The sequence below is a fragment of the Lates calcarifer genome, linkage group LG11 (assembly GCF_001640805.2).
Source record: "Lates calcarifer isolate ASB-BC8 linkage group LG11, TLL_Latcal_v3, whole genome shotgun sequence".
Taxonomy (NCBI): domain Eukaryota; kingdom Metazoa; phylum Chordata; class Actinopteri; family Centropomidae; genus Lates; species Lates calcarifer.
The window spans coordinates 3,417,970-3,440,257 of NC_066843.1; the positions used below are offsets into that span (position 1 = coordinate 3,417,970).

General features: G+C 43.0%; 3 protein-coding genes across 3 annotated transcripts; 2 read left to right on the top strand and 1 right to left on the bottom strand.

Annotated features, from left to right (window-relative positions):
• The first annotated feature begins 49 nt into the window (after nucleotides 1-49).
• Nucleotides 50-3,189, top strand: pheta2 (PH domain containing endocytic trafficking adaptor 2). Its single transcript, XM_018672230.2, has 4 exons — nucleotides 50-628; nucleotides 1,531-1,619; nucleotides 1,707-2,010; nucleotides 2,143-3,189. The coding sequence occupies exons 2-4, from the start codon at nucleotides 1,539-1,541 to the stop codon at nucleotides 2,553-2,555; spliced, it is 798 nt and encodes a 265-aa protein (XP_018527746.1). The 5' UTR covers nucleotides 50-628; nucleotides 1,531-1,538; the 3' UTR covers nucleotides 2,556-3,189.
• A 3,547-nt stretch (nucleotides 3,190-6,736) lies between these two features.
• Nucleotides 6,737-10,229, top strand: mylpfa (myosin light chain, phosphorylatable, fast skeletal muscle a). The gene is made up of 7 exons (XM_018672201.2): nucleotides 6,737-6,898; nucleotides 7,677-7,775; nucleotides 9,063-9,138; nucleotides 9,235-9,339; nucleotides 9,568-9,646; nucleotides 9,738-9,786; nucleotides 9,892-10,229. The coding sequence occupies exons 1-7, from the start codon at nucleotides 6,896-6,898 to the stop codon at nucleotides 9,991-9,993; spliced, it is 513 nt and encodes a 170-aa protein (XP_018527717.1). The 5' UTR covers nucleotides 6,737-6,895; the 3' UTR covers nucleotides 9,994-10,229.
• A 354-nt stretch (nucleotides 10,230-10,583) lies between these two features.
• Nucleotides 10,584-22,288, bottom strand: LOC108880618 (TBC1 domain family member 10B). The gene is given in 13 exon segments (XM_018672200.2): nucleotides 10,584-14,487; nucleotides 14,489-14,893; nucleotides 14,895-15,083; nucleotides 15,231-15,385; nucleotides 15,536-15,725; nucleotides 15,815-15,862; nucleotides 15,864-15,881; nucleotides 17,036-17,150; nucleotides 17,668-17,774; nucleotides 18,581-18,688; nucleotides 18,783-18,882; nucleotides 19,707-20,750; nucleotides 21,804-22,288. Coding segments are annotated over 12 exon segments (2,790 nt in total). The 5' UTR covers nucleotides 20,732-20,750; nucleotides 21,804-22,288; the 3' UTR covers nucleotides 10,584-14,157.

Consider the following 22,288-nt stretch of genomic DNA (forward strand, 5'->3'; position numbering starts at 1 on the left):
TCCATTAGGATAAAAAGGATAAGTAGCTGCCAAGAATAGACACAACAAGTTAAGAGATGTAGAGGCACATTTTTAAAAGGTCATTTTCAAGCGTATTTGAACAGAAGCTTTGCACATCTCTCTGAAGAATCAACCATCTACTAAGTCACAACAGCTCTAGAGATTTAAATAAAACTCATTTGACATTAACACAAAATGCAGAAGTGAGAGAGAGCTGAGGCAGACCTCAGACTCCACTTCAACATCTAGCATCTCACTTCCAGGTAGCAGCTCTTGTCAGGGAGGCTGGGTTCGACTGCTCGTCTCAGCTGTGTGTGCCCCCCCTCTGCTCAAGGTAGACTGAAGCGTAGAGGAGAGAGAATATAATGTGTCAGGATTTTGTTACCAGGAAGTGGGTCGAGTTATTTATATTTCAACACTCGTCCTCTCGTACCCGAGGGAGAACCAGTGGTAGTAACCTGAAACTATATCATCAAGCATTGTCAGGATCTGGATGTATCGAACTGAGAGAAAACAACTGACTCTACGTTTAGTTACACGACGAGGACCTGCAGAAAATATCTGCAAATGTAGATAATGTAAAGGCTGTGAAGAAGGGTAAAGTGACCCTGTGAAGGATTCAACACAGGTAAGTCTGACTCACTGTTTTTATTGGTATTAGGTAAATGCAGTATGTTTGGAGTCACAATGTGTTTATAATTTACGGCTTTTTAAATTGTGTTTTGTTTCTATCGATCTGTCTGTCTGTCTGTCTGTCTGTCTGTCTGTGGGGTGACACTGGCAGCTGCTTTCAGCATAGTGATAATAAGGAGGTTATTAATATTAATGTCAGTGTTCTCTGATATCCTCCCATTCTTAATAATAATGATTATCATTATGATAATTTAATAGAAAAGTGAAAACTTATTGTTCTTCCTGTTTAAAATCAGGCTGGTTTGCTGCTGAACATTTTCAATGAAAAGATATTTGCAAAATGTTGTAGTATAAATACCCAGTGGTGGAAGACGTATTCTGTAGATTTACTTAATTAAAAGTACCAATATATTCATTTAAACATACTCCATTACAAGTAAAACAACTTTAAATCCTGCTTAAGTAAAAGCACAGATGTATTACGAGATGTATTTTCTGAACCTAAAATTTTGACTCTTTCTTTCTCAAACAACATGAGAAGTTTAGAGGAGAGATGTCTAGTTGGTTGAGCTGCTAACAACTCCTAGACATGTGAAACTTCATAAGGAGCCCCAAATAGAAACTCCTCATTTTGTGAAGGTGACAAGCTAAAAGGTTGAAAACCACTGGGTTATTTTTAAAACTCTATTGTTTTATGAGCTTAACATGTGGTCAGATCTTCATTTGCAAAGTAACTTATCACACCTGCCAGATAAATGTTGTGTCAGTATTTCCCTCTGAATTGTGAAGTGAAGCACAACTTTTATGCTAGTTGTGCTAGCATAAAATTGAAATACTCTAAAGCAGAAGTAGCTCAAACATGTTCTTAAGTTGATGTACTTGGTTTCTCCTCTGCAGGTATTGGGATGAAGCTCCATGAAAAGATTTTGACCCATTACCTATCGTGCACTTCTCCAGTAGATAAACAGGGATATCTCTTCAAAAAGGTGTGAGCAAACATGGAACACAGTCAGTATCAAATTACTGAATCTTGATAGAAAATGTACTCATCCTGCTTCACTGTGTCTTTATAGAAAGAGCGAAATGCCACCTACCATCGGAGGTGGTTCGTCCTGAAGGCAAACCTGCTTTTCTACCAGGAGCGCCCGGCCGACCGACACCTGCTGGGTGTCATCGTGCTGGAGGGGTGTGCGGTAAGACACTCGGAGTCTGACGGACAGTTTGCCTTTTCCCTGGTGTTTGAGGGGCCTGGACTCAAAACCTACAGATTTGCAGCAGCGGATCGTCTGAGTCAGGAGAGCTGGGTGAAAGCTTTGCTGTCAGCCAGTCACTGTTACCTCTCCCTGCTGGTGAGAGACTTAGGGAGGCAGTATGAAGGTGTGTTAGGAGGGTCGTGGTCTCATCCTGTTTACTGATCCTAATTCCTATTTCTATAGATTGAAGTTTATGGCTATTTTTACTCAGGACTTGTTTATTTCTAAGAGTGCATTTCATGTTTTCTATCTGCAGAGGCTAAACAGCAACAAGGCTCTGATGGATCCCATCACAGCTCCTCTGTCAGTGCCCTCAAACAGTCCACAACCAGCTTCTTCTTCCCTGTGCAGGGGCCAGCAGCAGTGGTGAGGGAGGGCAGGAGCCTCAGTGCCGGCACAGTTTTACAAGCACCTTCAATACCCACTCGAGTGGTGGCTAAAAAATCCCCTAAACTGTGGCCCAGGAGAAACGCTCATGTCACACCACTCAACGGACCGGCGCCTTTATATGGCGAATGGCCTTTGGTGGGTTTCAATCCACTTGAGGATTTCAGCAAACTTCATGATTATTACGGCCAGGAAGTGAAGAAAGCCAGAGAGGACTGGCTGAGGAGTCGACAGGCGGCAGAGGAGAAGCACAGTGATGGAGATCTCATCAACCTGGAGTGAAAAAAAAGACAGTTGAGAAACTAAGTAAGAGGAACTGAGACGGAGGTGATTCATGTGTGTCAAAGAGGAACTGAACCCAAAGTGTTTTGAGTTAACCTGTATTTACAAACTGGAGAATTTGCGGCTCAGACACCTGTAAATGTGCTAAAAGTACTTCTGCTTCACATGATTAGCATCAGCTATTTCTACGTATGAATCATGTGACAGGAAGCCGTAACGTTCCTGATTCGCCCTGAGCCAAGACTGTGTCCACGGCGACGCAACAAGGACCAAACAGAACCTGCTGGTGTGCAGATTGGCTCCTTCTCACAGCATGCTGACTTATCATAGTATAAAAAACACAGGTGATACTCATAACATTGACAATCACTCTGTTCTACTCAAGTGTCCTGGAAAGACACGGCAGTGACAGCATGCAGCAGGACCAGGATCCTGAAACTGGAACAGCTTAAAGGAAATCAGTCTTCATTCATTTCACCTGTGCTTTTCAAGTGCATACAAACATTTCGCTGAGCAATGAGACATCCACATGTGGTGCAATTAGTTTCATCCCTGGTGTAAAAAGGCTTTATTAAGCAAAGAGTATTATATATTTTCATTGCATGAAAAAATAAAATCGGTCTGTTGACTCAAATGTCTCATAAACAGTTGCTGCAGAAAACAAACATCACTTTATTTCAAGTTCTAGTCCACATCAGGAAGTTTTAAAACATGAGAATATTTTTCATATACTCACACTAATACATGAGGATGACCGAGAGACACGAGGCCTTTCTCACCGCAGGCATTCTGACTTGACACAGGTGTTACTAATAACATGCCTGTGTTGTAGTTTCCCATGACAGTGAGACAATGAGGCAGCATGAACGATACCAGGACCCTGAAGTCAAGGCAGACAAGTGGAAGTCACAAATTAGTTTAGATAAGACAGAGATCTGAGAGATGAAATAAGACACTTACAAAAATACACAACACAACTTTAGTCTCGATCTTACATTAAAACTATAAAACACTGAGAACAGTGACAGATGGGATGTTACTTTGCTTCCCTGTCATTCAACTTTGTAAATATGAGACATAATACAGTCAGTGTTAGAGGATGAACAGCAGAGGGTGCTGCAGGCACAGTGTGTTTTATCTTTGCAGCGTGATTTACTTGGAAAAAATACAGTGATTTATAGAACAATGCAAGAGACAAAAAAACTATTTTGGAAAATTAGGTGTCTTTAATTGAGTTATTCACTCATGACTGTAATTTCTATTAAAATTTCTATTCAATCCACTGTTAATTAGACAAAGCAACATCCTTAGTGACAAAAATGTTGTAATGTGTTAGTGTAGTGTGCTTTTTTTAACTAAGCTAAAGCTAAAGCTAAAGCTGACATCTGACCATGCGCTTAAACATAAAGTTTACTGTATGGCGATTGATGTAACGCAATCCTAGCTGGAATCAAATGACAAAACAGGGCAACCTGAGGCTGGCAGGTGATCAAACACACCAGAGTATAACGTGACAGACTCTGACTTCCTCCTGTATAGGTCGAGCTGGGAGCTTCTCCACATTCCAGACCCTACAGACACACATACCAATCATCTAAAAAGTGATAGATGGCTTCAGAGGAGCGTGGCGGGAGGTTTCACGTTACAGCGACGGCCCCTGCAATGTACACACATCTGTATGGAAACACTTTCTCAGGGTAGCAGCTTGTAAAGACATTGTATAGACAGGCCGATTTGTTTTTGTTTACTGCGTCGTAAATTCAGGAAACTGCAGCAGCTGACACGTCTGTGAAGAGTTTGAGATGTCACACCTTAATCTCCTACTTTTACTGACTTGTGACTCGTAACATGTAGAAATGAGTGGACACAGTCCTTATTGCATGTTGCTTTATATGGTCTGTTAAAGATCACATTCAGTTGTTTTTCCCCTTCCACACATATTCCACCTTAATTTTATTGTAATATGAAAAGTAAAATTTCCATCATAATAAACGTCCAGCTCATCCTCCCCCTCCTTAAAAATGTCAGCCACTACATGTGGTGCAGCACATTTCATTCCTCCAACAAGGTGGTGATAATCAAGTGAACCAGAGGTCAAAGGTCAACAGGAACACAAGGCCAGGACTGACAGCAAGCGTCGGGCTCTGGATATCCCGAACGCCCAAGACAAACAAACGTCTGTCTGATCCAGATTACCGCACAAGTGGAAACGGGTGAAGAGCAGCGACGTGACTCATCACTGACGATCAGACTGTCAGGGAGAGGAGATCAGTGGAAACACAAACAGTCACTGGCAGAGAGCGAAAATAAATTCATCCAATAGATGAGATTAACAAAGATGTAACTGAAATGAAAACAGATTATCTCCGAGGTAAATTTGGATATAAAACCTGACAAAACAAATGAAGGAAGGCGTTCTGCTCTCTAGGCCCGGCGCGTTGGCAGACTGTCAAGTTTATTTAGCTATTTTGGTCTCCCTCAGCTGTCCCTTTTATGTTCTACTGGGAATGTCTGCTGCCATCAGCCTGCCAAGTAATCCCCATATATTTAAGGGGGGAGCGGGGCATGAGGCGTAGACGGTGTGAGGTGGAGTGGGGGGGCAAACAGGTGGGAAAGTGTTCATGACTGAGGCCAATCAGCAGACACACACCTTTGTGGTGATGAGAAAGCAGGACTGAAGCCAGAGGTTAACGGCGCTTTCACTCGTCTGGCATGTTGTCGCTCATTTAACGCTGACAACAAGACCCATCCTGAAACAACACAAGAAGCCCACATCAACATAAACCACCACTGTGCTTTATAGTCACTTACTTTGTCAGAAGCCTGAGTAAAAAACATCAAGTACTAAGGTACAGCTTTCCCCTAAGATTTATCATGTGACCCCTACAGGCTACAACACTAAAACACTGCTTACACACTGATACACAGCAGTCAGTTTGAATACAGGGCATTTACTTGTAATGGGATATTTTGACATCATTGTATTAGTCCCTTTACTTAAGGCAAGATCTAGCTACTTATTTAATCAGTGTATCTTGTGAATGAGCTTCTATATTTTTAAATTCTTATTCATGTGATTAGTTATTTTGCTTTAATTGTTTTTTTCCTGCTAATTTCCTTTATGTATTGTTTTGCTTCCCAGTCTAAAAAAAAGCCAAAGGTGATGATGATGGCAAAAAAAAAAAAAAAAAAAAAAAAAATCAGTCATAATGATGATGATGATGGTGAAGCTATGTAAGGACAGTAGTGTATTTTTAGTTGATCAGCAAACGTAATACAGGACATTATTGGTAGTTTCTTGAAGGCGAAGGATTTTCAGGCAGTAAAGAATGAGAGAATAGAACAAGAAAGGTTTTTAACAAACAGAAAAGGGAAACATAAGCATAAATAAAGATGTGTCCTTAATACACTGAAGCACAGTAAATATTTGCTCTACATTAACACATGAAGAAAGACAGGAGAATAACAAGATATAACTTATGTGTATTTATTTATATATAAATACTTCTGCACACATGTAAATCTGTGTGATCCAAAGATATAAAATGATTCTCTGTTTTAGCCCGATATTGCCTTGTACTTGTTCAGAGACTAAATAAATCTCTCTTCTTCCATATTGTTTGTTGTGTGAAGAGGTATTTTAATTAATTCATTTGAGGAACGATCCAGACACTTCCATGTCAATAGCAGGCTCCTTATCTGGTCGTCCTATAGAGCCCCTGTCATTAATCAATCCCAGATTTGATATTAGCATCATTACTTTGACACCACTTAAAATAAGAAAGCCGAGCTGTGCACATACAGGGTAAAAGCTGCATCAGTTGCTGAGGGTATAGAATGCTTGTATCTCAGTCTGTAATATCGCAATGGACATCACAAACCAAAAATAAAGTCAGCGAGTGGCCACTGTGCCTCCCTGCAGGCATATGGAGGTGGACAGAAGGAGGGTGGAGAGACAGTGTCCAGCGGTCCAACAAGCATCTATGTCCCGAATGTCCTTATTAGTCCACGTGGGACTGCAAACCTGCTGCATGGTCCCTCAGCTATCAGGTTTACTTAATTCCAAGACTCCTGGGTCTATTTCTGATCTCCTGTAAGGTGATACGCTGTCCCGCCATTCTGTCTCCTTCACTTTTGCCATCAGTTCATCCTTGACCATCCTCTCTCTCTCTCTCTCTCTCCCTCTCTCTCTTTTTTATCCCCATCCAAACTTGAGGCTGTGGCTAAAGTTAGATTGGCCTGAGCGCGGGTATATAAACCCCCGGGAATATACGTATAACGCGGCTTCACACTGTCTTCTCTTTCTTGATCATCCAAACCTCCACTCATACCGTCTCAAGATGGTGAGTACCAGGGTTCCCACATCTCTGCACACTGCTGTCGGAAATATCTACAGGGGAATCAAACCAACCCTTTGGATTAACTCTGCTTTTTGATGCATTCTTCTTGCCTAAGCTTGAAATAATCAAAAAGATGAGAGCATTTGCCATCACTTCTAGCAGATCAAGTGGTTTTTTTTTGGACATTTTTTGTGTTTTTTTTTTCATAACTGCAGCTCTTGGCGACGCAGTTATAAGGATGCTTGCGTACTAATGTGTTGTTAAATCCTAGTTTTACATAACACACTTCAAATTGCATGTCAAACTCAAACATCTGTGGGGCCAAATTAAGGAAAAGGATAAAAAAAAAAAACCTTACTCCTGCTCATAAACAAAATGCATGTCAGATTATTAGTGAAGTCATTAATGTCTTTACTAACCTGGGGATTGCACTTGGACTTGAGAGGGCAGTGATTCTCAACCAGGGGGTCAGGACCTTTCCAAAGGGTCAAAGAGAAATGTGAGCAGTAGTGAGATGATTGATGGAACAGGAACACAAAGTTTATGCTCATTTTTATACCAAACATTCCTAATCTTTGTTTTTAGTTTGACCCTTTCAGGCACCTAATAATTATTTTAATAAAACAATGAAAATGAAATACATTTACAGGGAGAGATTACTTGTTTTGGTGCATACATGCAAGTAGACAAGACAAAAAGGCCGAGAACTGCTGCCCGTACAGCACGAGCATCACAGAGGGTTTAAGGTTTCAGTGATTTCACCCGTGTGTTTGTTCTCCAGGCACCAAAGAAGGCCAAGAGGAGGCAGGCAGCAGGAGACAGCGGCTCCTCCAACGTGTTCTCCATGTTTGAGCAGAGCCAGATTCAGGAGTACAAGGAGGTGAGGTCTGATCGTCCATCCCTACAAGAAGCTCCTTTTTCTACTGTATGAGCATCACTCGCAGCAGAGGGATCAGACGTCTGTGTTACCTCTGGTTAGCCGATAAAGATTCTTAGCTAAAGCTGGTGTGATTACAGTTTAATTTCTTTGAGACTGTGACCAAAATTAGAGTTTGGTTAAGCAGCTCTGGGATCCATTTTCACAGCAGTTGCTATTTTGTGTGCCCCACCACCACCCCCACCCCTCGCTTCTCCCTTGACAATTTAATAAGCACGAGAATGTCATTAGGAGGAGCGCTGAAATTTCTAACACCATCTGAAGCTCTCCACATTTTACTCACCTTTGACCTGCTCCCCAGCTGTCACTCAGTCATCTGCTTAAGTCTCTTGCTGAAGGCTGTGACATATTAAAAGAGAGAAGAGGGGTCATAATGTATTTTGCACATTCTATATTTTTAAAGATTTGCTTCTCTCAGACACTGGCGAGTGTTAAGATACAGAAACTAGGAGCAAAAGGCAAAAGGAGTGAGGTGTAACAGGTGAGTGTTGGGGGTTCAGTAAGGTCAGGAGAGGAGGATTTTATAAGGACGTGCTGTCAGGAGATTGGATAATGATGGTGTCTGTGTTTTCAGTGCGTTGTCAGGGGATATACGCTCCAGATAGAGGAACCATTCCTCCTGTGATAAGTGATACAGGCGTCTTGAGTGCCACTCAGGGAATGTACGACATGATGATTAGGATGATCTTAGCACGTTGCGCAGATGGAAAAATAGCAGCCGGGGGGGGGATGTGTTTGTATCTGTCAGAGCAGAGGAAGCTCCGAGTGTGTGTATGTGTGTGTGTGTGTGTATGTGAGAGAGAGAGAGAAATAAGGCGGTGACGAGAAAGGTCGGTGACTGAGTTCAAGTTCAAGTCCAAGAGGTTATCTTAGGTTTCATGGATGTAAGTTATGAAGGGTGAGCAGATCAGACAGCTGTTCCCTAATGACACTTTCCCAAATTAGTAAGAAAAGACTGGGGGCCTCCTGAAGCACCCCCCCCCACCATACCCGCCCCTCAAGGCCACTACAGTCGGGGTTGACTTTTTGGGTGCAGCCTTCTTCCTACACAATATCCTCTAACAAGATTTGTGTCAAAGATACTCTCCACCTGCTGCTTTAATGGACAAACTGTTGATGGAGACGTTCCCTAAAAGCGTGAAGAGGTCTCACCCTGTCAGACGACCTCCCGCCATCTGTCATCAGTCCCTCCTTCAAGAACTAAACTCAAGTCTCTTTCTCTTGTCTTAGGCTTTCACAATCATTGACCAGAACAGAGATGGTATCATCAGCAAAGATGACCTGAGGGACGTGCTGGCCTCAATGGGTGAGTCCTGGTGGAACAAATTTCCAACGTATAAGCATGTATGAAATATGCGTTTCACCAGTCTCCCCTCTTAATCCGAATGTCTGTGCTGTTCAGGCCAGCTGAACGTGAAGAATGAGGAGCTGGAGGCCATGATCAAGGAGGCTCCCGGCCCCATCAACTTCACCGTCTTCCTCACCATGTTCGGAGAGAAGCTGAAGGGTGGGCATCGTATTGTTTTACTTCTACACAAGCTCTGTACTTGTATGGTCGAATTTTCGGGCCGTTGTACTTTACTTAAGTATTCTACTGCATGACACAAAACATTTCATACATCAACCATGATCCTTTAGAGTTTTTACTGTGCATTATTGCTACTTGTACTTGTGCTTTGAATGCTCCCTCCACCACTGACACAGTGGACTCACCTCTTCCTCCTGTCCTCGTCAGGTGCTGACCCCGAGGACGTTATTCTTAACGCCTTCAAGGTCCTGGACCCCCAGGGTACTGGAACCATCAAGAAGCAATTGTGAGCACTTTTTGAATAACACATTTTACCATTCACTGCAGCACATGTCCAAATAGAGCAAAATCTGACATCTTAAATCTGCCTGTTTCAGCCTTGAGGAGCTCCTGACCACTCAGTGTGACAGGTTCAACAAGGACGAGGTAAAATCAGTGAACTTTCAGTGGATCATTTTCTCCAAAAAAAAGAATATCTGCAAGACTGTGCCTTATTTTACCTCAATTTCCGACCCTCACTCTCTCCCTCAGATTAAGAACATGTGGGCCGCCTTCCCCCCAGATGTTGCCGGCAACGTAGACTACAAGAACATCTGCTACGTCATCACACACGGAGAGGAGAAGGAGGAGTAAAGAGAAAGCTAGAAGACAAGAAAGACAGCACTCCCTTTGCTATTCTGCCTTCCCTGTCCTTTTCTTTTCTCCTCTTCCTCCCTGTTCACCTTCTGTGTTAACCCATGTGCTCAGCCACTCATGTTCAAACCAAAGACTTGTCACAATGAAACATGAGAGGGCCGATACCCATGGGGTGTCTATGTTTGCTTATGGGGAATAGGGATGATTTTCAATAAAATTATCCTGTAACATCATTTCCATCCACAAGCTTTTCTCAAACACCTTTTCTTTCCTCGCAAGCATCTTCTGTCTTCTCACCTCTACATCTCTGTCTGCCCTGTCACTTCAGCCTCTGAGGTGTTTGTGTGAATGAAAATGTGTCCCTCGGCTTCCCTCAGTATCTGAGAGGAAAACATGTTTACTACTGTGGTGGGGTGCACAAAATACAAGGACTTCATTCCAAATTTTGAAGATGTCCTCTTGGGTGGAAGAGGTGAGAGGAGGGAGAGTGTTGGCAGGTCAGAGAGGGAAAAACTTGCCTCCTTAAAGCGACGGCAACTTTTTTGCCTTGAGAAATATTTTTTAAAATGAAGGAGAGGAGAGAAAGGGCCGAAAGAAAACATTCAAATCTTCGATTTCTTTCTCTCCGCTCCTTCTTGCAACTATTAAATCACCTTTTTTTCCATAAGCTGTCTCGACTTCAGTGACTGGACTCTTCCTCGCCTTTCCTCTGTAACGAATAAAAGGGACAAACTGTGAATAAAATCTCTTTCCTTTTGTACAATAGTGTGTCTGTTCAGTGGCTCTGTGGGACAGGGTTTGAGGGAGCGAGCAAGTCCAATGAATAGCAAAAATCCCTCATGAATACACATCTAGTGACATCTAGTGGAGCTTCTTTATAACTGCATGTGCAGACCGGAGCCTGAAAGTCACATCTAATCCTTACAGATCAGCACCTTCTGTATATTTCTGCATTAACAGCACATTAAAGACCAAACCACCTCTATTATAGTAGTGGCAGCTGACTTTCCAGGGTTAAAAATAAATGCTGGTTATTTCAATCCAACCCAGAATCCATAAGGTTTCCAAGAACATAATCAGCAGTCTTAAGATAAACTGTCACACAACCTGATCTCAAGGCTGAAATTCTTCATCAGAATAAGTCATACGCAAACAGGGCATCGACTGCATCAACAAAGCCAAAAACAGTATGATGATTTAATATATTATGGTTTATTACTCATCACAAATGTCATTATCATCATCAATTAAATACATCAGTTGTAGATCTGAAGGAATGAATTCAATTAGCTATGATTTTATTTCACTTTCAACCAGAGAGAGTGGCATGTAAACTTAAAAACACAACAGACGTAACGGCCTGGGGAGAATAATGGCTGAAAATGCTTCTTTAAGTATTTGCATCAGTAGGGTCATTCCCAATCGAATGTAATCAAGAACAATGATTTCAGGATCAATGCAGAAATACACAAACGGTCCTGACAGAAACAGATTTCTCGATTCGTCCTCAATATTGCGGAGCTTAATTTGATCATCACGACATCTCAAGCCCTCTGAACAAAGAGAAATGGCGTCATCGTCATCAAGACATGAGCTGCGAGGACGTATTGCTCATAAAATATTGTAGTCCACGGGCCTGAAAGCGTGCTCAGAGAGAGAGAGAGAGAGAGAGAGAGAGGAAAAAAAAACACCTACTGAAGCACAAAGTTCGTTTTTCCATGGCACCCATCTGATCATCACAATCAGAGGTGAAATCAGTGCTGCTGTCACCACACACTATCAACAGTCATGATGGAGGAAGGTTTGCATAGATGTGTTCAGGTTATCCTCACTAATACTACACTAATCTGTGCCTATAAATGCACTGGCATCAAAATAGAGAAGGGAGGGAGTGTGTGATATTTATATATTTAATTGACAGCCATGTAAAGACCTGAAATAAGTGAAAAACAGTGAGTATGGAGGACATGTTGGCTACAATTACACGAAAGTCCCTCTAATCCTTAACTACGAAAACAGTACAGTTAAAGAGCATCAATGTTTTTTTTTTTGCCATCAAATGGTTTTACACTAACTACCTGGCACTATTCATCATATACTGATGGAGTTCAGTGCCATTTAATGTATGCATAAATATGTTACAGTACAGGACACTGAGTGTAAATAGGTTAGGGAGTTAGTCCATAAGTCATTATGAATGTTACAACACAACTCGGTGAGACAGATATTCTTAAGATCTCAAATTAAAGAACTATTCAAAGCTCAAAAATCATCTCTTAGTATATTATACAGTACAATTAAGACCTTCAACTCCCAAATGTTCTGTCTGTATCACTCGTCTCTCTGTTTGTTCTGCTGGAGGCCCATTTTTCCACTCGTCTGTTTAATACTGCACTTCAGTAAACTGGAGACTCATGAACCTAAGTTGACCAAACCAACAATGACAGTAAACTTAACCAACAGCAAAAAAAAAAAACATGCAACGAGTTTGTTGTGTAAAATTTAAAGGATTTAACGTGCAAAGAAAAGAAAAAAAAATCAAAAAATAAACACTTTAAATGATCCCCCTGCAACTACACTGTGTAGTCGGCCATCGTTCCAGTCAGCCAGGTGTCTCTCACGCACATAGAAAAATACTCAGATCCAAAATAATAATAATAATTCATAATATACTATATTTGATTAAATTAACCACTTTGTACATAAATACATCAGAGATCAGAGGTTAATGCTACATTGGCACACCTGGCACCTCCAGTCAAGTGGCTTCCTATAAGTCCTCAAGGCACAGATTTCACAACTGTGAAACCGGCCTGTTGAGACTCTCGTGTTCTACGTCACTACACTAACGGAGTGGGCGACTTCAGTGGTGCTTTGTGACAAAATCACAAGTGCAAAAATCATCCTTCATTCTCTTAAGATACTTGAAATCACATTCTAATGGGTTAGTGAACTAAATAAGTTCTTACCCATACTGAAATTTGGCTAAATAAATGCATATATGATTTTGTTCATTGAAAGCAGAATAATACTAATTTTACAGATGGACATTTGTTCTGCAGGACGTGTATAGTCACTGCTTACATGTTTTCACATGACCAGTTTATTGATAATGTTGCGCCTGCTTTTTGCAAAATCAACCTCAGACACAACAAATTTAAACTGGGGCCTGAAATAAAAACAATAAATCTCCCCGTGTGTTTTGTCAGAGACAAAAAAAAAAAAAAAAAAAACCCACACACACAGAAGAATATTAAAAATAGCTACCACTACATGGTGTCTGGGTGTACTTTTAATTTTCTCCCTCTTTTTGTCTGCGTCACCAGTCAGATTTATTCCAGTGACAGGAGAAAGTAAAGGTTCGGGAAGAACCACAAAGAGAATTCAATGATGGTTTGACTCGAGAGAAAAAAAGCAGGCAGAGGGAGACTGAAAGCAGGGAGGCCACACATAGAACACTAACACATTGCACTATACTACTAAGGCACACACTCACTCACAACATTTAACATGACAATAAATACATCCTCAACAACATTACTAGCGATTCTGTCTTCAGTGCCTGCATTTTTAATGACTTCTTAGTTTTTTTTTTTTTCCCAGTCACCCAGATAACCTGTCCACAGATGAGAACTGACGGGCGTATGGAGTGCTAACAACATCCTATGTACTGTAGGTAGATTTTTTTATTTACATACTCTATGGCACCGTAACTATTTCTGCAAACGCTCCATTCAACCAACCCTTAATCGATGACCACTAACCACTGCCATCAATCTGATTAAAATAATAAAAACAAAAAAAAAAAAGAATTTAAAAAAACTAAAAGAGATGATGACCATGATCTTCTGAAACATTATTCAGATTCACAGCCCGTGCTCCAGTTGAAAAAGGAAATTTGTCTCATCTTAATAAAACTCGGTGAAAAAGAAAGCATTGAGCGAGGGGCAAAAAGCTCCCCGAGGTGCTGTTAAAACCATGATCCAGTTTTCTCCACTATAGTCCTGGGACTACATTAAGTCTTTGAAATGATGCATTAGGAAGCCATCCCATTTTTTTTTTATATTAATCACTCTTTCTGTTTCTGGGGGTCTTTTGTTCCCCTGACCTCTTTTTTTGTTCAGTGTCCCTTTTCATTATCCTGGAATGACGGGTGGAAAACTAGGCCGAATCTCTCGCTGCTGCAGCTCCATTTTTGTCTTCAGCCTCTCCTCCCCCTTTGTCCTTTTTCTTTCCCCCTTTCTTCTTCTCTTTTTCTAGCCTCTCTTTCTCCCTCTTGAGCCTCTCTTTTTCAGCCTTCTCCTTTTCCTTCTTTTCCTTCAGTTTTTTCTTCTCGTCTTCCTTTTCCTTCTTCTTGTCTTCTTTGCTTTTCTTCTTCTTCTTTCCTTCTTCCTCTCCAGCTGTGGCGTCAGCCACTGGCGCTGCTTCTTTTTTTGAATCTGGACATGGGGGCAGAGGGGCGTTATTTGCAGTGGGAGAAGGTATAGTAGGGGGTGATTTGCTCAGAGACGATCTTAGGGGAGGGGGAGAGAGTGCTGGGGGGTGGTGGTGTGCTTTGTGCTGGGGCTGAAGCTGCAGGCTGGCCCTGTGCTGAGGTGCCTTCAGAGGGCTCAGCAGGTCCGCGTGATGAACCCGCCGCACTCCCAACTAAGGGGCTCTGAACGTGAGGAGCCGGTGCCCTCTGACCTGCTCCTGGGGGAATGGGGGGTTTATGGCTGGGGCCTCGGCCTGGGCTCAATGTTACTGCAGGTGGCGACTGAGGCGGCAGGCTCTCCATTCCTGACGGCCCTGAGAAGGAGCCCTTCTTGGTCTGGAAGGGAACCCTAGACTTGCGGAAGCCTGGGAGCGAGAGGAGGCTGGAGGAGGCCCTGAGTGGTCCAGGTGGGGGGACCGGGGCTTCCCAGGAAAGAGAAGCTGCCACCCGAGCTGATGGAAGCAGCGCGTCGTTTGTACTCATAGATGGCTCTCGTACCATGGAGCCGGCGGCCCGGCTGGTGTGTCAGCTCCCCTCTGGACTCCCGCCACTTCCTCACCTGGATGCCGCACTCCCTCTCTATGAGCGACTCTGTCACTGGGAGCGTAATAATCTGGACGACAACACATCAGACATGGATGAGACAGACAGAGGAAGTGAAGATTACTGGACCGGGCACTACGGGACAAAATGACTCATACCTCGTGTGTCTGAGTAAAAACAGAAGCAGGTTTTACTTGTCTGAGAACAAAAGACCCACCTCCTGTACCAATATGTCCTCTCTGATACTGTCGGGGGAAATGTTTCTCAGACGCTCCATGGTTTCATACATGCCCTGCAGTTCTCGAAGTTTGTCCACAGAGCCAAGCATTTGTTTCAGTAGCACCAGGCCAACACGAAACACTATTTTCACTCCTACAACCACAGACTTAAGTTAGACTTCAGTCAAACTACAGAGCAAAAATAAATAGTCACAATACACTCATGCTTTCTTAAACATCTGGGGTAAAATACACAAGAGAGAGATTGAGAAATGGCTATGAACCGTGTGGCTATGAATGATACCTTCACAGAAGAACATGTCCCATACACGCAATACACAGGCCCACGGTAAGGTGCGTGAGAAGATACACATAAACCACTCTGTCATGTAGAGAATCGGGTCAATCTTGAACTTCTTGAGGTGACGGTATGCCATTGGACATGTGCGCCGTAACAGGGAGAAGAAGATCTCGCCGTCCAGCTGGATCGCTTCCTGCAAGACAAAAATGACACGTCAATAAAGCTGAGAGAACGGACATGAAGGTCTGACAGACAAAGACAAGGGTTTGTTCATTTACTCACCAGCCCAGCACTGTAGTAGCCAGGGAGATACTTCTCACATATCTGGACCGAGGCACCAAAAAGCTTGCTGTGAGGAAGAAGCACAAGCAAACAGTTCAGGTCGCTGCAGATGAGGTTTAAATGTCACCAGAATGTAGTGGGCTGAAGCACAGCTGCATCAGTTCTCATTTATATTTTCTGCTTCTTTTTGGGGCTCTCTTAAAAATAGAATATGCACAGTCATTAACAAAATCTTCTCACTCCTCGGTCTTCCTGTGTTTGTTGTGAGCGACTGATGTTAAGGTCACATTGTGATCTTTCAACTTTGCGAGCAGTCTATTTGGAGCTGAAACACTAAACATTACAGATGAACAATGTGGTGTAAGAAAGGGCAAAATGAATCGTATACAAGGGTGTGATCCAAAAATAATCACATCATCTTGATAAACAAGCTTACTGTTCTCGATCTTATACAAGAAACAGTTTGAAAAGCCATGTTCTCGTGACCATAAAAACAATTGACTTCTTCTCAGACTCAGAATATAGCTACTTCAAGATCACAAGAAACTAATAGCTAGCTTCCCTGTCCTTCTCTAACAGTAAACCAATGCAATAATAACTCTGGCAACACGTAGATAAAGACATGCTTAGTTTGCTGCTACCAGAGATAAACATCAACAGTCTCAGAGTCATTAAAAATAATTCACTGCTACTGGAGTATCACATTGACAGCAGTATATGGGAGTGAATTAACTCTAGTTTCAAACTGTCTGAATACAGATAAGACACGTCTCTGAGATCACCCTCATCCCATACTGTTATCAAACGTTGCAACTGTAACAGTTGATGAAGTGTCAGCAGTGCCACCAGTCTGCTGTGTGCGCTCTGCAACTATTCTTAATTTAGTCAGTAACCTCAATGCAATACGAACCAAATAAAGTTTCGGTTTTGTTTCCCTTTCCCGTACACACCCACTCTCCTTCTCTTGTGCACTCTGTCTTGATTATTGTGTCGGGTGAGAAGGGATAAGCACAAACCACACATGATTTCTAAGCAAGCATGTGAACGCATAAACAAACTGGAGCTTGCAATGTGCATCTTCTTGTGTGCCAATTAATCTGGCATTGAGATGGAAACTCTTTTGTCTCGTGTGAAATCATCTACTAATAAACACTGATAAGACCTATTTAATTTCCCATAGACCTAGAGAGAATCTGTTCCCTGGTCGGCTCAGCTCCTCACCTCAGCAGGCATATGCATGAGCAGCACTGCAGCCACGGGAGCCTGGGCCTGGCAGTATCCTTCATCAGGCCGATAGATAGTGTAGGCCTTCAGGATCCGGTACAGATCCTGTTGCCTGCAGGAACAAACACCAAAATTATCCAGTGGCCAAATCCAATAAAATTCTTCACCAATATGTGCACTTCCCATTTGACTCATGAGGGGAACAATGGGAATCAAACTAACAGGAATCCTGGGGGAAAAAAAACTAAAACAAAAAAAAAAACAGTTGTCTACTGAAAAAAAGAAAGCCACTAAAAAAGACTTAAAAATAAAACAATCTTGACACTACATCTCAATCACTTACCTTCTGAAACTATTATGTTTTTATATGCATTATGAGTTCAGATTATTCACTGATTTCCTTGTTTTCAATATCCTTTATCAGTATCATTATCTGTCTGACATTTTGATTTTGATTCTGATAAAGATCTGTCCAGATTCAAAACATGTCACGGCACTGGTTAGATAACAAATATTTGTGGCTTATGTTCAGTGTGCAGGTGTTACTCTTGTGAATCGTAGGCGTTTCCCTTATGTAGACTAGGGTGTGTGTGTGTGTGTGTGTGTGTGTGTGTTTTTTTTTTTTTTACCCGTGGCCACCACGAGCAGCAAACATCTCATGAAAGGGGAACTGTCTGTGGAGATCCTTCTCTATAATGTCCAGCCATTTGGCCTCTCCCTGCTCTCTCTCCAGCTCCTGCAGTGAACAACATGAGATACAAGTTTAAGATAACTTTTCAGGAACCTGTGGAATCAGTGTCTGAATTAGTCTTTTAAGTAGATTAGACTTCAAACCACATTTCAGAGACTCAACAAATTAAAAACCAAAAGGCAGAAAAGAAATTCTTCCTCAGACAACATGAACAATAATAAACCGACTGTTTGGACCCAGACCCAGCTGAGGCCAGACCCCCCTCCAGTGTGAACATGGGGGCAGAGCTCTGACAGGCAGGATTACCGGTCCCAATAAGAGGCTTACAGCTCACTAGCTCACTAGCTCTGCGCCTGCGCCCCTTTAGCACCCCTGGAGCTGAAATTGCCCTACTCAGCCACAACTTCCCTTTACAGTGGTCCCCACTTTGAGCCAGTTACTCAATGAAAATACTGTAGCTTCTTCACAGTCCTTAAATGTTCTCAGACCAGTTACAGTCAACTTTATGTGGAGAGAGAGAGAAGTTCAAGAATTAGAAAAGAACAGATTTGAAGGATAAAAGATCAAACTAAATATTCATGTTCTCATGTCAGTGTATTTGTTGTGCTATAAAAGTATTTTCAAGACTATGAGAATGTAAAACTGTCCTGTGTGTTTTTTGTGGTTTTGGTGACATTAGTGTTGCTGAAGATATGGTGACGGTTGGAGATGTGGCTAAAGGTTTGTACAAAATGTCATCTACCTCCTGAAGATCCTCTTGGCTGCAAGTAAGAAGAGTGCTACCAAATGCTGGCTTCTGAGATCCACATGAAAGTTTAAAAAAATAAAAGACGATGCGGTCACAGTGATACCTCAAATTTCCCTTTGTTGGCTTCCAGGAGCTCTTGGCTATTGGACAGCAGCTGCCAGGCTTTGGCTCTGAGAGAGGATGGAATTCCCTTCCTGCAGCGCAACTTCACCTATAACGCACAAACAGAAACATGGGATAACAGCTATGGCATAATGTCAAGCCTCAAAGTAACACACATACATCTGTGAGGCCGCCATGCATACCTTCTGGAAGCGATGTTTGATCCACTTATCCCAGTTGTTGAACATATCAATCCACTTCATCTCCCTCTGTCTGGCAACTTCAACTCGGATTTCTTTTTCACTGTAATAGTGAGTAATAGAAAATGACACTATCGCTGACAGAACTGGGAGGTAGTCTGTTTCTTCTCATATTCCTAAATACTGCACTCTGATGTGTTTGTATTATCTATCTATAATCTAATGACACAAATGGATTACCTCACTTTCTCTCTTACATTCATTTACACAACATTACGCTGATTTGCTCAGATACAAAACATCCTTAACAGTGACCAGAATGCACTGCCACTACTGAGGGCAAATCAATAAAACTTCAATTATTCAACAGCCGAAGAGCAATTAGCTTGTCAGAAAAGTAGAACCAAATCTGACAAAAAAGGGAGGAAGGGAGAGGATGGGTGTGAGGGGTGATACCACAGAGACACAGAGTCAGTACATATTGAGTCACAAAACCTGCTCTCAGCATTATCTGAGTCAGACCAAGGGGAGATAAAGGACAGACAGATATGTTTAGAGCAGCAGAGAAGGAGAGGAAGACAGGAAAGATCTTTGGATGACAGAGTGAATAAAACGTTCAGGCAGGGAAGTGGCCGATTAAAAGGAAGATAGTCAGACAGGATTTACATTCATCTGTGTAAACCAACTCTCTGGTCATTATCTAATGTTGTGGAATACAGCCCACACAGAACTATCTGCATAGGACCTTAGTGTAAAAAAGGGTGTGTCATTTTTTCCCCTCTTCAGACAGCCATACGTAATACACATCTAATTTCAGAACATCTTAGACCTAGCTGTTTAACATAATGAAAACAAACAGCCGACATGATCAATATCGCTGCACATTAGCTGGGAGTATGAGTGATTTGTTATTGTCCTAATACCTACCCGCTTTCACTGTACTGACTCCCGCCTAGGAAGCCATATTTATCGGTGCGTCTGACAGTCAGGCCGTTGATCTCTGAGTCTGAGCCCACAGAGCTCCCATCCTCTCCCAGCCCAGACAGAGACTCCAACGTCCCCGACATGAGGCTGGCTGACTCCAGGTAACTGAGGGTATCGGGGGCCGGGCGGGGGCTGGGGTTGTGCAGCGGGAGGGCACAGGCTGGCTCGTGGATCAGTGGGACAGTTGGGCTGGGGTGTTCAGCTCTGGTGGGGCTGCTGGGCAGTTCTGCTTTCCCTGCTTCGCTGGGAGCGCCAGGCTTTGGGGACAGAGGGGGAGGCTGAGCACCAGGCTTTGGGGACAGAGGGGGAGGCAAACTTTGAGGGTTTTGTGCTTGTTGAAGCGGCTGAGGTTTCTCCTCTTCAGCTGCTGTCGATGCTGCTGTATTGGTGGATGCTGCAGGAGCAGGTGTGGGACTGGAATCTTCAGTGGTTTGGGGTTGGCCTGGTGTAAACTGACCACCATCCATGACAGGAGTTGGGTTGTGGGTGACATGCACATTGGGGTAGAGATTAGGACCAGGGTTGAGATCGGGAGAGGGGGATGCCGGCTGCACTTCACTCTCATTCGACAATGCTGGAATCTCTGGTTCAGTATTCAGGACCTGTGCAGCAGCTGGATCATTGGACATCACCTCCTGCTTAACAACATGAGCTCCAGTTTCTACATCTTTGCCTGTTGATTCTTCTCTCTGTGGAGGAGCCTCATGTGCCAGTGATGGGAGGGGGGTCTCAGCAGTGATTTTGGAAGGACTCAGAGGTGGGTGGGGAGTCAAGGCTGAACCCCCTGACTGTGCTGCAAGAGTGTTTCCAGTCAAAGCTTTGTCATTGTAGAGGGCAGACTTGGGTATAGACTCGGGGGCAGGGCTGTTGGGAGCAGGGTGTGCTGCTGAGGATGGAGGGATGGAGGGAGCTGCATGTGGATCACCCAGTGCAGGTGGTGATGGGGATAAGGTGGAGAGTTCGGCCATGGTTCCACTCTGATCTCTCCTTCACAAATAGAAAGAAAATGATGGAGGTGAGTTTTCTATTATCAGAGAGCAGCTATCCACGCAGTCATAACTGTAGTAATAAGTAAAACCTGCAGCTATCTGGATCATAAACAATCTCTTCAACAAGACTAGAGTGGTTAGAAACACAAATCATCTCAGCATTGAGTCATGACCCTGGGACCTTTAGAGGTCAACACCTGACACAAAAGATGAGCAAAGTGTTCAAGCAATTTTCTACGCAGCATGAGCACAAAGTTCCTCTTCTTAAAACTGAATTAGAGAATTGGATTAGAGAAGCAGCTAAAAAAGTTAACTGCATTTTGAAATCGTGGAAATTTTGAGGGAAACTGTGTACAGAAACAGACACACCCCAAACCTTTCTATACTTGTTTTTATTTGAAAGCTTATACGTGGTATTTTTATGCTTATTATCGCTCAAATGGCAATAAAACTAGAGACAAACTATATTTCCTCTTTTACTACACAAAAAATGACATACAGTTAAATGACTTTACGACGGAAAATGTGTAATTCATTATTATTCAGAAACACACGTGAAAGCACTCTACTCCCAACAAACATCACTTTAAATAAAATCAAAAAGCTATAATACCCCGCTGTACTACAATAATTATTTAACACCCAGAGAGACAGAATAACTGTTGACAGAGCTGCATTAATAGTTTCCTCTATAAATGTATCAGTGCACTGGCATTTAACGTTATCAACAAAGCGCCAAGGAAAACCATGGTGATTCAGTATTTTGCTGATGAGGCGGGTTAACGTCTGTAGTAGTGCTTTTACACATCGGTGACATGCTAACGCTAACACCAGCCACTTTGTTGTCACAGCCTCTCTAGAGGCCTCACTCGAAGCGACTCAACTTCCCTATTCAGCCCACAGGACAAATGGTTTACTAACAGCTAATAGTCAACACCCTCCCTGCCTGTCTGCCCGCCTGCCTGCCAGGCCCCGGCCGAGCAGCGTCCACGGCCTTGTCCACCCTGCTGCCCCGGTCAACTGCAACTTCAACTCCGCAGTCTCAACTCACCCACGGCCGGCGTGTCACTGTGATCCGTCCGCCTGGATAGCCAGGGGGTTCCTGTCCACACGTCCCCCCGCCACAGCTCCGGTTCCGCAACCTCCTCCGTGAAATGAAATCACGAAAGAGCGAGACCGGGCAAGGAACCGCTGAACGGGGCGAGGACCTGGAGGAGCAAACGTCCCACAATCGCCGATCTAGCTAGCTAAGTTATCAGCTAGCTAAGTTAGCTTATTTTAGCCTAATGTAACTATTAGCATTAGCGCTGATAGTGTTCTGTTTCTGTTAGCCTAGCCACTTAGCTGAATGCCCCCGTTACCTCGGTTAGACATGCGGACTTACTGCAACCGCCAAATTCTAGCAATCGCCTAAGTAACAGGTCTCATTCTGTAACAAAAAGGACTTTCTTTGTTTCATTTATCCAAGCACAGCGGCAGGGGTACATCCAACACCAATCGCCTACATTTCCTACTGACAGCTACGTGCGTGTTCTC